The sequence below is a fragment of the Notolabrus celidotus genome, chromosome 12 (genome assembly GCF_009762535.1).
Source record: "Notolabrus celidotus isolate fNotCel1 chromosome 12, fNotCel1.pri, whole genome shotgun sequence".
Lineage (NCBI taxonomy): Eukaryota > Metazoa > Chordata > Actinopteri > Labriformes > Labridae > Notolabrus > Notolabrus celidotus.
In genome coordinates, this window is record NC_048283.1 from 26,938,382 (window position 1) to 26,952,665 (window position 14,284).

Sequence of the window (14,284 nt, forward strand, 5' to 3'; positions counted from 1 at the left end):
CAACTTACAATAGGTGACTAAAGCTATAATGTCAAACATCATTTACCAAAACTCACTTCACAGACCAGCTGTCATTTAATTATCTTTACTTATTGAACAGGAAAACTCTTTCATTTCATTTTTATGCTCTCATTGATCTGATAGGTACAGTTGTTTTGTACGTGAATGTAAGTTTTCTTTAGATTTAACATCTTTTTATGATGAAGAAGTCTTTCTATTCTTTGAGTCAATGAGTGTGTGTGAGAGAGATTTCAGAGGATTCTGCAGCTTTACTTCTCAAACCCCCTCTTTCTTTTCCTCAATCACAACCCTCCCTCACAGACCCGGAGCGCTCGTCCTCCCCCTTCATCTCCTTTTCAGTTCTGTTGTCATCCTTCCTCTCCTTCTCTCTACTTTTGAAGTAGATCTATCTGTTTTTTCCCTCCTCTTTTAACTCATCACCAGCATGTCTCTTACAAAACAGATTTTTACACAGGTGTGAAGAGCTTTTTGTCTTTCTCTGGCACATTTACATTGACAGTTATCAGAATATACCTGCACATTTATGCATATTTTCCCATAAAAAACACAACAACAAAATATTCCAAAGACATGAAAGTAAATGCATGAAACCACGAGGGAGTTATAGTCTTTTGGCAACATGGTATTTTTGCAGAAGCATAATATGTTGATCATTAATGGATATCTTTTTAAGGTTGTAAAGCATTTCACTCTAAAATCCCGCTTTACAATTAAGGATAACCAAAGCTCACAGAGTTATTCAGAGTTGATTCAATGGTAGATGAACATTAAAGCAGTGTGAATACAGATATGTCTTCCAAAGGGCCCCCTATTTTTAATGATTTTTTTAAACAAACAAGCTTAGACTGAGACAGGATGATTGCCAGTTAGACTCTAAAGTACGCTGCTTGTTCTATCACAATCAGAGTGTTAATCCTAACACTTCAGTTGTTTGGTGCTGGACAGCTGAATTTTAACACACTGCACAATAACCGTATTATACAGTCTAACTATCAACTTAATAAGGGAGCATGGTGTCTGGTTTGGCATGTATAGACATTAAAGGTGAATTATTGCTCTCAGTTTGCATTATGGTGGATGGTTTTATCCTCCTGTTGCTCTCCACAGAACTCCGTACACTACAAATGGAGACTAAAACACTCCTGACATCAAACTCTGGTCCTGCACCTTAAGAAAAAAAACTATCAAGACTAGTGCATGACAAAATGGATCAACCTTTTTCATACAGCACCTTAGCTACAGTCCATAGAATTTAGCAAGTTTAGCAGCACAGACTTGGTAGAAATGGAATATATATTCATAAGTATGTTTTAACTGGTGTTGAATCACCTGACTATAAATATAGTTTTGCTTTTGTTCACTCAGAATGATCTTTTAATAATTGCATTATTAAAAGATCTTTTAATCTTCTACAGAGGCCGCCATCTTGCACCGCCATGTTTCTCCAGTAGCACAGGATGGAAAAACCATACGGCATGCATGTTTTTTTGTTTTATGTAGCTAAAAATGCACCAATAACTATTACTTTACCAGAAGTCAGATACACACCATTCTAAAATTAAAATCTTTACAGCAAAAATAAACATGTTTACAGCCCGGTTCATAAAACACTGACTTTGTTCTTAATGTGTCAGTTCAAAAGATACTAGAGTTATCAGTTTGGCATAATTAGAGGCCCAGCTGACTTAACCCGCCTTAGCTCCACCTCTTTGCCTCATGTTCGGTCGACCCAAAGTCTAGTTGACTCAGTATTTCAAATAACTTCAGACATAAACAGTTTGATACAAAATGTAAATTTAAAGAAGATTTTATTGATTGAAAATGATCTGTTTATACAGATAAAAACTACTCCCTCAGATTTCAAGGTTGGTTATCACTTCCGTTGACTTTACTTTTAAAAATCAACTCAACATTTTTACTTGCATCAAAGAAATAAATAGGTGTTTTTTCATCTGCATTTTGAAGTGATGCATGAAATGACTGCAGCTCCTGATTGAGGTCTTCTGCCCTGTAACCTTTTAAGACTTCCTTTTCACTCAAACAGTTCTTAAACCACCAAAGCCCACATGGTTTTCTTTTTGACTTTATTTTGTGCCCGTCTTTTTCGTTTATTTTTCTCTTTTAAGTCTGTCACTTGATTCAGTCTTGCTATTTCTGCACTGTTTTCCTCATCTCTCTTTTTTTCTTTCCTCTGCTGGTGACTCATCAGCCATTAACCACGGATTAGAAGTTCCTTGCTGCCCGAACAAATCAAATGTAGTATTGAAATACGCCTCCATGTTGTATACCGATTTAGAATGCCCACAGAAACTAATGTTTTTGCCACAGTGTCAACAGGCAGGGGTGAAATGTGCTGGACCCCCTTCCACAGATTGATTTGTTTTGATGCGTGGGATCAGGTTTCTGTCGAGAAATATAACTCGACCAATCAGAATTGAGTTTTCAGCACATCCAGGTAATAAAGAGTGGCATTGAAAGGACTTGGACTCCATTACTCACTCTCCCTCTTCTTTGTCTGTCATGTTTCATGACTTTCATCTCCTCTAACCATCAGCTCTTTCCTGTTTTACACTCACCTGTGTCATCTCCTCTCGTCTCTTCTTCACGAGTTTATAGAGATGTTTTTCTGACAGTTCCTCTGTCAATCACTGTCATGCTTTTCTACTTCTTCTCCCCTCTCTGGGCTCCATCTCCTGCAGGGCCCCTGTCTGCTACATTAACAGCTTTCATTTGGTTGAGTTTGTCTGCAGTCAGATCCCACAGGCCCAGAGTTAGCTGCTGTTTTATTTATGCTGTTTGTATTTTGATAGTTGTTTTAGTAAACTTTGCCAGTACACTTATTCACAGAGGAGATGCTGTTCTCGATCAGAGTGACAACGTGTGTTTTCTCCAGATTCATAGTCTGAGCTGTCAGTCAGGGACGGAGAAACATCTCCTGCTCTCAATAACAAGACGGAATAAAACATAAAATCTATGCATGTACATTGTCGTCCCCTTGGTGTGTAAAATAATGTACAAGCTGCTGTGGAATTAAAATTAGGACAGTGACCAACACTGAGACTGCAGTTCTGTTTAAGTGGGAGAAGTTTGTGGAAGTGGAAAATGTGTAGAGTGGAAGATGAACACAATTGGTCCCTCTCCCACTCACTTCATCCCACTCTCACACTCTCATGCACACACCAGCTCACATCTTAATTACTGAGGCTTGATGGGTACTTAACCTTGCCCCTTGCTGCTTATGCTAATGCAGAGAGGTCAGGAGTGTGCTGATTGGCTGGCTCGCTGTCAACTCAGCCAGAAAACCGTTTGAGTGCAGATGAGAGGATGAGGGACGAGGGGACGCCGAGGAGCTAGGACGGCGGAAATACAGAGAATTGAAACTGTGAGGAAAATAAATCATTCAGACCAGATTAAGATTTGATGCTCTGCATTTTCCTTACAACAAAAAAAAAATCCTTCTATTCTTCCATTAACCAACGTCTTCAGATCGTTTCACAGATCGTAATATCAGGCCGGGTCACAGAGACGGGTCATTGTGTTAAAAAGCACACCGATCTAATCAGGGTGTGGATATGTACGTCTCAGTTACACAACCTCTCCTCACCACTCTCACCAGTATGACCTCATTCTTTAAGCAACATGTTTGCTAAGGAGCATATGGCTGGCTCTGTGTGTGGGTGTGGGTGGGTGTGTGTGTGTTTGTGTGTGTGTGTTAAATGAGCTCATCTTCTTCCCCCCTATGTAGCTATCTGTATAAGACTCAGGGTATTTAGCAGCGGGGAGAGTCATTGAGAGGGCACACACACACACACACATAACACACACCCCACACAGTTCACAGCTGCCTGCCTGTTTTGAACCTCCTCTACCTGACTGAAATGTGTGTGTGTGTGTTATTAGAAGATTTAACATTTGTGTGTGTTAGATATTTGTCTATGTTTTAAGACTACTTGAAAAACATGCTCTGAACCCGTTAGCTTTTTTTATGACTTCTGGGAGTGATGGACGACTTCCAGTCTACACTTTAACTGTTCCTTACCTTTGCAACCAGACTGATTATCAACTTGATAAGGAAGAATGGTGTCTGGTTTGGCATGTATAGACGTTAAAGGTGGATTATTGTTCTGAGTATGCATTATGGTGGATTATTTTCTCCTGCTTTTGCTCTCCACAGAATTCCTTACAATAAAAATGGAGACTAAAACCCTTCTGACACTAAATGCTGGTCCTGCACCCATAGAACAAACCTACCAGGACTAGTGCATGAGAAAATGGATCAACTTTTGCATGCAGCCCTTTAGTTACTTATTAAAATTAAACGACAAAAATTAAAGGAGCAGTCTGTAGCGTTTAGAAGAACAGACTCAGTAGAATTTTTATATATTATTCATAAGTATGTTTAAACCTGTGTAGAATCACCTGAATATAAGAATAGCTTTGCTTTTGTTAACTTAGAATGAGCCTGTAATATTTACATAAGGAGCGGGTCCACTTCCACGGAGGCCACCATGTTGCACAGGAATGACAAACTATGCACCAAGTATGTTTTTTTTGTATTTGGCTAAAAATGTACAAGTTGTAGGAGTAAGAAGAAAATAATGAAGAGAATAGTTGTGGTTTTAATTGTAAAAACGTGACAAATAGAGGATCATAGTTTGGCTTCTATTCCTCAATTGCCACCTTAGCCTCACTGACGGGAGGGGTGAGCATTATGGTTAAATATTTCCACTTCTACACATTTATTTAAAGGATAAGGTTTGTCATATTTTGTGAAGCTTTTTGAAAGATGGGACTCTTTTCTTTTGTAATTGCAGGAACAGTTTGGCTCATTTAAAGGACAGTATCATTTTTTCATATGCCGTGCTGTGAAAGCAGGAAGAAGTCTGAAATAATACACGGCCTCTCTTTCAGTTGTGCTGTAGAAAGTTGTAGGGTTCTTATATAGGTCATGCGGTACAGTACTTCTTAATGCCTAGAGTAATTTTAATGTCATACTTACAGCAAGAGGCTCCTCCAAGTCAACCTGATCAATTCATTTGGACATTTAGTCTGCTTTAATTTGACTGACTCACTGTGTCCACTGAGCTGTTACAAACCTGTATGTACAGCGCAGCCTTCCCTACCATACATACGTACCACAGAGGTCATACATGTATGCATAAACTACTCTACTAAGTCTTTGCATGTGCCGTCCACGACCATTGGTGTATGTGTTTAGTATGTTCAGGGCATGTGGGTGTTTGGACCCTGTGCGTGGGTCGAAATGTGTGTGTGGTCTGGAGGCTATGGGGAGCTGTAACAGAGTTGACAGGGGGCCGTAGAGATTTAGGGCAAGGTGCCAGGAAGCCAACAAAACACGTGTGTACCACACACCACACACAAACACACCGCACACGTCTGCACACACACATCTCGTCTTCTGATCTCAAGGGGCATCTGCTCTGGTCTGGGTCACTGGCAGCGTGCACACGGGCTCAAAAGTATCACCACGGCAACTGCATCGCATAATCCCATTCCATCTCATCCCATCCACGAGCTGTGTGCGATGTGATTGGCCCGTTCCCCCTGGGGCGCCGGCTCAGACGCTGTCTGCTTACTCTCTGTGTCAGCGAAGGCTCCGAGTCTGTGGGCGGGGAGAGAGGAGCGCATTAGAGAGCGTTTGGCGCATTTTGGCAGGAGACTGTGTGAATTATGCAGACGGTTCATACTGTGTGTGTTTGTGTGTGTGTGTGTTTGCGCTAGTGTGTGTGTGTGTTAGTGCAGTGATGCCAGTTTGAGTCTTATCATGGGGAACAGTGTAAATAACAAAGTAGTTGAAGTGGACGATTTGGCTTTTTTGTTCTCTTTTTTTGTCACTTTAGCATTTAACTTGAAGACTTTCTACCTCTTATTATGTGTTCCTTTTTTAACGCCTCCTCATACCTCCAATAAACAAGATCGTTATATCCACATTTTTTATCTCCAGTGGTAGAAACCACTTCAATTACTTCAGAGTGAAACAAATGTAAAATGAGTTGGGCAGCTCTTGTAGTTTTGTCTGCACTGAGGCTTCATATCCTTTCCTCTTCCTCCATGTTTCATCTTCTTCGGCCTCTTCAATAGTTTGTTTTTTTACCTGCAAACATTTGTGTCAATAAAGAGTTAAAACGAGAAGTCAAGATGAGTGAAGTCAGAAGAATGAAACAAACAACTCTGAATAGTCAAAATCATAAAAAAAACACAAATTTATCTCTGCCTTTATCTCTCCTCCCTCCCTCCCTCCCTCCACTCATCTCTCGCCAATTCTACCTTCATCTTTCCCTCCCTTCCTCAGTCACCTGACAATGTGAGCTGCCTTTGAATTGAATCATCCACCTTCACCTTGCTCTCTCTCTCTCTCCTTGCTCCGCTCGCTCAAACACCCTCAGCCTCCATCACTGTCTCTCTTTGTTTTGCTACAGAATACACAAGCAGTCTGAATTAAAACACAGCTGACAGTTCACATCCACTTTCATTGCTCCTCCTCTGTCCTCCTCCCATGATTCCTCCCTTACTGATGTGCCCCCCCTCCTCCGCCTCCCCCTCCACCCATCATTCCCTCCCTTTCTCTCGCTCCAGCTGTCAGGAGGCTTCATTATTAAAGATTCATGCTGGAGTCTGGGCAGCTTCTCCAAAAGCTTTTGTCAGACAGACCGAGTGTCTCAAATCTCACTGCCACTAACTGGAGGTGACAGAAAGAACTCGCATAGACACACACATACACACACTCACACACACATACACACACACTCCTCTTGTATTATACTGTATTTTATGTCCATAATGTGTCCAGTTCCTTTCTGAATCTAACCATTATTTAAAAACAAAATAAAGCATTGTAGTGTAACTTTTCTTTCTGGCAGTGATTTGTTGAATCATGTTTTCTCAGTTCTGGCTCTCTCACCAGTGACAGTTTCACACTGCGTCTAACTCTTCATGAATGTTTTAAATATTCAACATCCAACATGATGTTTTAAATTCCCAGTTTTGGCGTAGTTATGTTTTGGGCTTACTGTTGACCTGTTTTGTCAGAAAAAACATTTATATGAATCTCATGTTTCATGTCTACGATCATGTTTTAGTGATGCTTTTATCAGATGAGGTCTGACATGTCTCAACATGTAGCAGTTGTCTGCCAGCAACATTTTCTCTCTGCCTTTTGCCCGTCCACTTATGAACCAAAGCTGAATTAAACATCTACGTATCCTAACCCTAAGAGAGATATAAATCACTTCATGAGGAAAAATAAAAAATAAATGGCGCATATTATTTGTCAGCCTCCATACATCTGTCAATTACTAAACTCTCCTCTGTGTTTGTCTGAAAGGACGTGAAAAAATTAAACACGGAACGTCCGTTAACCAAAAAAAGAAAACATTCAAGGGGCATCATCTGTCCTTGTGAGTGTCAGTCTCTCTAGCCGATTAAAGCGTCACATAATAATAATAATAATAATAATAATAATAATAATAATAATAATAATAATAACAATAACAATAATAATCAACTTTATTTCTATAGCACTTTTCTAAACAAAGTTACAAAGTGCATAACAGAAAGACAAACATGAACAAAGAAAAAGAAAAGAAATATATATAAAGAAAATAATAATACATAAATAATAATAAAAAAATATATATATTTATATCCATCAATATGTTATCAATTCAGCCCCAATTCACAACAAATGTTATCTGAAGACTCTTTCCAAACAGAGCAGGTCTAGACCGTACTCGATGTTCTATTATTAACAAAGACCCAACATCATGACAGGATAAGATCCAGTCCCATCTTACAGACAGGACTCAGTCTGATCTCATCTTAATCCACCATGAGCAGAGCACTTTGCAGCATTTAGCAAGTTACAGTGGCAAGGACAAACTTCCTTTAACAGGCAGAAACCTCCAGCAGGACCAGACTTGTGTTGGAAAGCCCGAGATGGGTTGTGTTGTAACATGCAGAGGTGTTTGTAGATGTGACATGGAGGGCATCAGAGCGACCTGCTAAGCCTCCCTGAGGTGTTTTTGGGCCAAATTTAGCCTTGCGGTGAAAGTAGGCGCCCACCTGATAACTGAACAGGTCCTCTCTGCATCTCTGTCTTTATCTAGCTCCAGTTGATGTGACATTAGGAACCATGTAGTCGGCTTTGAAATGTATCTATAGAGAATACTGTTGAGAGGGTGTTTCTTCTTTTAATAACCCAAGTACCTCATGTTTATTACAAAATCTGGTTCTTCTTGACACACAGTTACCCTTCAGAAACACAGTTTCTAATAACTATAACCATAAAAGCTCTCTTTGGAATTCAGTTGTTCAAGCCTAATACGGCTTAAAGCTGCAGCAAAGAAATGATCAAACTGTTCAGAAGTTGGAGGTAATGGATTTTATGCAACACATTGATTCTGTCTGAAGCCAAAAATTCGAAAAAACTTCATAACAAAGCAGCTTAGCACCCATGAAGTTATCTCAAGTACATTCCCTTCCTCTCATAGATGTTTCAGGAGGGAACAGCTGACATGCCACCAGGACAAATAAAGGTTCTCTGTGTAGTAGACTGGTAACACTGTGTTTGTATTCACACGGTCTATTATGAAATAGAAGTATGTGTCGGCCCTGTGAAACTGTGACCTGTACACACTCTTCTCATCCTAATACAGATGATAAATTCCAGTCAGACTATTGTCAGACTCTAGTAATTGATATCACTTACTATTAAACTTCCAGGTTTAGAAATCATGCTGTGAAGTTTGTATTTTACATCCTTCCATCGTCTGTGAAGTGTCCGGTCCAGAATCATCAGAGTTTATGTTTGACACTAAAAGTTTTGAGAGCACAGCCGTGCAGCAGTGTGCTGGTGTGCTGCCAGCTGTCTTTTTTTGTTTCCCTCATGCTTTTCACAAGTTAAATGAAAAACGTTTGGCCTAACAGTTGGTGTTAAATCGGCACACATCCTACTTATGTTAATCTTCTCTTCCTTTTCTTGGCGTTTGTTTTCACAGAAAAGCCCAGGATCAGCAGAAAAAGGTGGTGCTAGCAGGTTGTGTCCCTCAGGCTCAGCCACGGATGGAGTATCTCAAAGGACTCAGCATCATCGGGGTATGTGTTTGTGTGTGTGTGTGTGTGTACATTTACTCACTTTTATGGGAGATAAAAGGGGGAGTATGGGGATGTGTGTTTGTCGTGTGTACTGAATGTTGCCCTTGGTTTGTCTTTATTCAAGTCTAATGGAGAACCTTTTATGAGTGCAGACAGACGGACACAGAAACACAGACATGGACAGTTTGACCTGTCATTCACCTGGCTGCTGACAGCCTGCTGTGTCCCTTCTATCTCACCCTCCCTGCTGCTCGGTTGATCAATAGACCCCCCCCAGGAGACGAGACCGAGGCTACTTAGATGAACATGATGGGGAGGAGGAAAAGTGAGATAAAGTAAAAGGACAGAGTTAGAGAAGGATGGAAAAAGGAGGAGAGGAATCTAAAGGTGAATGATAAAAATAAAGTGACAGAGAGAACAAAATTAAAGTGAAAAAAATATGACAGCTAAGCATATAGTTGTTAAAGGAACTATTGATCATTTTTTTTATAAATGTTAGTAGAATATAATTTGTGTTTATAGCGTCTGAAAGACAACTTAAAAGAACAAAATCAGTGAACAGAGTCAATTCAGGAGTTTACATGTTTTTAAAAAAAAAAAAGTTTTATACTTGGTTGCACAACAATGCCAACCCCACAGATAAAACAGTTAAAAAGTACAGTTTTACCGACATCTGTAGACAGTTTTCATTCATTGGTTTCATATGCTTTACAGGACATTTTCAGTAAAGCTGCTGAGACTTCCCCTTTGTCAACAATCTCATTTTCTCATTATGCCTTTTCTCCTGCTCTCTTTCTCATGTATCATAAGTTCCTTACATGTAAAGTGACTTTTTCAAGCTTTTTTGGTATGTGTTATTTTGATAATTATAGTTTATAGCCCATGAAAATCAGATATCCAGCATCTCAAATTACTACAATATTTCCCATAATCAATCCAAAAAGAATATCAGAAACAAAAATGTCCAACTAATGAATAGGACGATCATTAATTCAAACAATACTTTGTAGGGGCCCCTCCACCATATTGTAATGCATCAATGTGGCATGGAGGCGATCAGCCTGAAGCACTGCTGTGATAGTGGTCTTCAGCTTGTCTGTGTTTTTGGGTCATCTTACTCTCGATGATAACCCACAGATTTTTAATGGAGTTCAGGTCGGTCTCAAGTTGGCCGTCCAATCAATAACAGTAATATCATGTTCAGGATACCATTTAATGATAGTTTTGGCACTGTGGGAAGGTGCTACATTCTGCTAGAAAAGGAAATCTGCATCTCCATAAAGCTAGACGGCAGATGGAAGCATGTTCACGGCCTCGCCTTCGCAGCCATGATCTTCTTCCCTGGGGAGGGTGACTATGATTGTCTTCTGGACAACTGTCAAGTCATTGGTCTTTCCCATGATTGTGGTTTTGTCCTTTTTTTTGTAGCAGTAGGCAATGATTCTCAAAATGAAAACATTTTAGTCTACATGTAGTGAGTCGTGTATTATTACATTTTCACTTTCTTAAAAAAACTGCTGGAAAATATTGATGAAGTGTCTGTACCTTTTCAGTTAGAAGACTGCTTTTAATCAAAGACAAAGTGAAGTATACAGTGTTGACACTTTTGACACTCATCATTAATACGATTTTCTATTATTTTATCTTTGAAGGTGACCTCGAAAAGTCTGTCTCTCTCTTTATGGTGAATTCATAGTGTGAAGTGAGAGATTAGTGGGTTACACTGCACACTGAGAAAACCATCAGACATCACAAACAGTGTTACTGCTAAAAAAGAAAATCCAGTTTACCTCAGGGGAGTCGAGGAAATATGCAGATATAACAACAGGAGGCAGAAAGCCTCATTGTAAGTAGATTTGTTGGGTGTTTTGGATTGCAGTCCTGCTTCCATGTGTGCACTCGTAACCCTGCGGTGCAGGTAAGAGTAGACTGTAGAGCAAACTGTGATTTGCAACAATTATTTAATTTACTATCTGTTTCAGCTCAGTAATCATATGAAAGATAAGTCAAGGTTATCTGCATCTGAAAGCTGAATGAGTGCTCTACAACAAAACATTGATTATGTGTCTCATCAGAGATTTTCTATCTGATGTCACTTTTCAGAAACAAACAAAGCATCTTAGATTTAAGCCTCACACTTCAGATTAAAACAGTTTTGTGAGGTTTTTATAAGTAATTATAAAACCAGCAATCCTTAAGGTGGTAAGCATTGGGTTTATAAACATGTGTGCAAACATACAAATGGAGGCATTTCATCTCTTTCAAGAAACCTGAATAAGTCCTGCATATCTAAGGAAACATATAGTTGGTCAATTTATAAGTATTATATATGCATGCGTTCCTTTGTTTACTCAATGCACACAGAGTTCCAAGCTTTGCCTTACAAATCACGATCGAAAGCCTTGAGGTGTTGTTTACATAATGCTGAATTTATTTGCTTATTTAACAACAAACTGCCTCATTGAAAGCAGGGATAAATGAAATACACTGGATCATTTGTTGATGGCTAAAAAATAATGTATGGGAGTTGTCGTAGATGTTAAGTTGAATATCCTTCACATGAATAAAGTAATTCTATTCAAGCCAACATGCCACCGTGTAATGTAATTACAGTCAAATCAAGAGGCATGTATGTAAAATAATTACATACAGATAAACAGGCTTGTATATGTAATAGTCTTTAGGGCGAGGCACAAACATCTGGGAAGTTAACCACAGTGGCTCCTTCTATTCTCATGACTAGATTGGATTATGCATATAAACACATAGACACTAACAAACACAGTGATGGGGGCGTGCATGAACAGCCACACTGCTCACACTGAGGTATGTGAGCATGCTCATACTCCCCTTGTGTATCCTTGATAGTTACAATCAGCCACACAATGACAGTGACAGTTGGTGGTTTATGCAAATGAGATGCAAAAAAGCAGTCGTGAATTTGTGTATTGTGATTGCAGTAACGGCTAGATAAGGAGTGTAGTTTAAAGAAAAAAAAGTTCTTCCTGTTGAATTCATTCAGATTAATTGACCCGTGTGTCAGCGCCTGTGTGTTTCCCCTCTGAAGCTACCGTGGAAAGAATGACAGCGTATTGTGTGTAAGGTACACAGACAGTCACGCAAGCCTTCTGTGTTTCACGTCTCTGAGCTAGACATGTCACATTCTGTATCTGAGACACATCACACACATCGCACACTGCGCTGGCGAGGTAATCAGAGGATTATAGAAGGTAAGCAATGAGGTAAACATAAGAAGCACGCACATGAGTCTTTTCAGAGCACTCTTTATATACGTTGGCTACAAGGAAATGTTGTTGATCTCCTCTGAGGGTTAAAAAATGTCTCTTGAGAAAAGAAAAATACTGTTCATGTGTAAGTTAAGCTTCTTTTTTTTTTTTTTTTTACTTAATTTTTATTCATTTTTCTCATCAACAATACAATGTGAAAAATGTCTTTTTTTTTTTTTTTTTTTTTCCAGCTGTATAGTTACATTTGGACATTATGACAGAATCAGATAACACAAATACAATAAAGCAAAATCTCCACTCCAGAGAATATACATACAAACAATATTACACACATACATACAAGTGTAAGGATAAATGTTCGTTTGAGTAAAGGAGAAATGAAAATCATAATTAAGTATTGTAATCATGAAGAAATAAATTCTAATCCACTCAGAAATATCGCGTGTCAAAGTACAGGTGCGAAGATGAACCCAGGAAAAGGTAATGCATGATCTTGGTCTGCACCTAGATTAAACATCACTCTCTATTGCATTAGTAGAGCCAGTGCAGGTCTCCACCTTGTTGTAAAAGTTTCTCTTTGGAGTCTTAATTGGTATGTAATTTGTACCATTTGATAAATGTCCCAAACCTTCTGGATCCATATATTGTAAGTGGGAGGGTCTGGTTTCAACCAGCGTATGGTGATGCACTTCAGGGCCGCTGTAGACAGGACATTAAACAAGTACTTTTTGGCCCTCCCATTCAGGCCAACTGGCATCACTCCGAGTATTGCCACCAAGGGGTCTTGAGGAATGTCCTTTTGGAAGACCTCTTTCAGTGCATCAAATACTTCTCTCCAGAACAAGTTTAGTTTTGGACATGACCAGAAGATATGGGTATGGTTAGCCACATGGGTTCCGCAATTCCTCCAACAGGAGCTAGGATGTGCCTGGCACATTTTGGATGATATTTCCGGAGTTCTAAAAATCTAGTAAAAATTTTCCATTTAAACTCCCTCCATGTGTTTGAGTTTGTAACCAAGTTTGCTTGTAAGTTAAGCTTCTTGATTAAAAACTAACAAACAAGCAAACAAATAAAAACGTTACATTGTCTTTTAAGTCAAATGTGTCACAAATGTAAACAAAGCTGTTTTTGCAGCATGCTGTTGATCTCCTCGTCTTACACTGAGCTGCTGCCTGTTCAGACATTAAAAATAAATACAGAGAAATATCTATTTCATAACCAGAAACAATCTCCTTACATAAGCTTTGATTATTTTCCTTATAATATTCATAAAATTCCATCTATCGTGTTAGTTAGTCAACGTTTCTTAATACTGGTAACCCCATCATAGCTCAGAGATAGCCTTCCTAAATGTGTCTGAAGAGATTATAAAGGATAGATGTTAGGGATCTCAACAATTAATCGAGTATCGATTAATTGATTGTTAAGAACTTACTCCGACACATTTTTTTGTTCGGATTTTCTATCACGTGGAACAAACATCATGTGGTCTCATATTACATTAAGCTATCAGGGAGGTGTTCTAAGTTTAAAGCATGTTTCGATGTGAATCAGCTGACTAAAGGTGTTGTGCACAGTGGAGACGCTCAGCTGAGGGCTGCGGCTGAGTGACAGGTCTCCATGAGCGTTTTATTTCTCCGCTGCAGGACTGATTATGACCCGGTTGCGCTCCTGGCTGACATCTGAACACATACACATGCTTATTTTTCTCAATAAGAACGAGTAGACAGAAAACTGGACTCTGTGGGTCTGAAATATGTTTCTGTTCAGCTCTCCTGTTGCAGTAAATCCACATGTTGAAGTCTGAGCCTTTACTTTTATGACTGTATGTCCGCTGAGATTATGAGTCTGCTCCACATGTTGATATTCAGCATGTTTAACATTGTGAACACCTCAAT

General features: G+C 39.2%; 1 protein-coding gene across 3 annotated transcripts in view; it reads left to right on the forward strand.

The window, feature by feature from the left end:
- The window catches only part of cdkal1 (CDK5 regulatory subunit associated protein 1-like 1), a 276,511-nt gene that overhangs the window by 76,867 nt on the left and 185,360 nt on the right, over positions 1 to 14,284 (forward strand). For all 3 annotated transcript variants that reach the window (XM_034697513.1, XM_034697512.1, XM_034697514.1), the window contains exon 5: positions 9,039 to 9,135. In XM_034697513.1, coding sequence (XP_034553404.1) covers positions 9,039 to 9,135 — 97 coding nt within the window. The remainder of the gene's footprint in view (positions 1 to 9,038; positions 9,136 to 14,284) is intronic.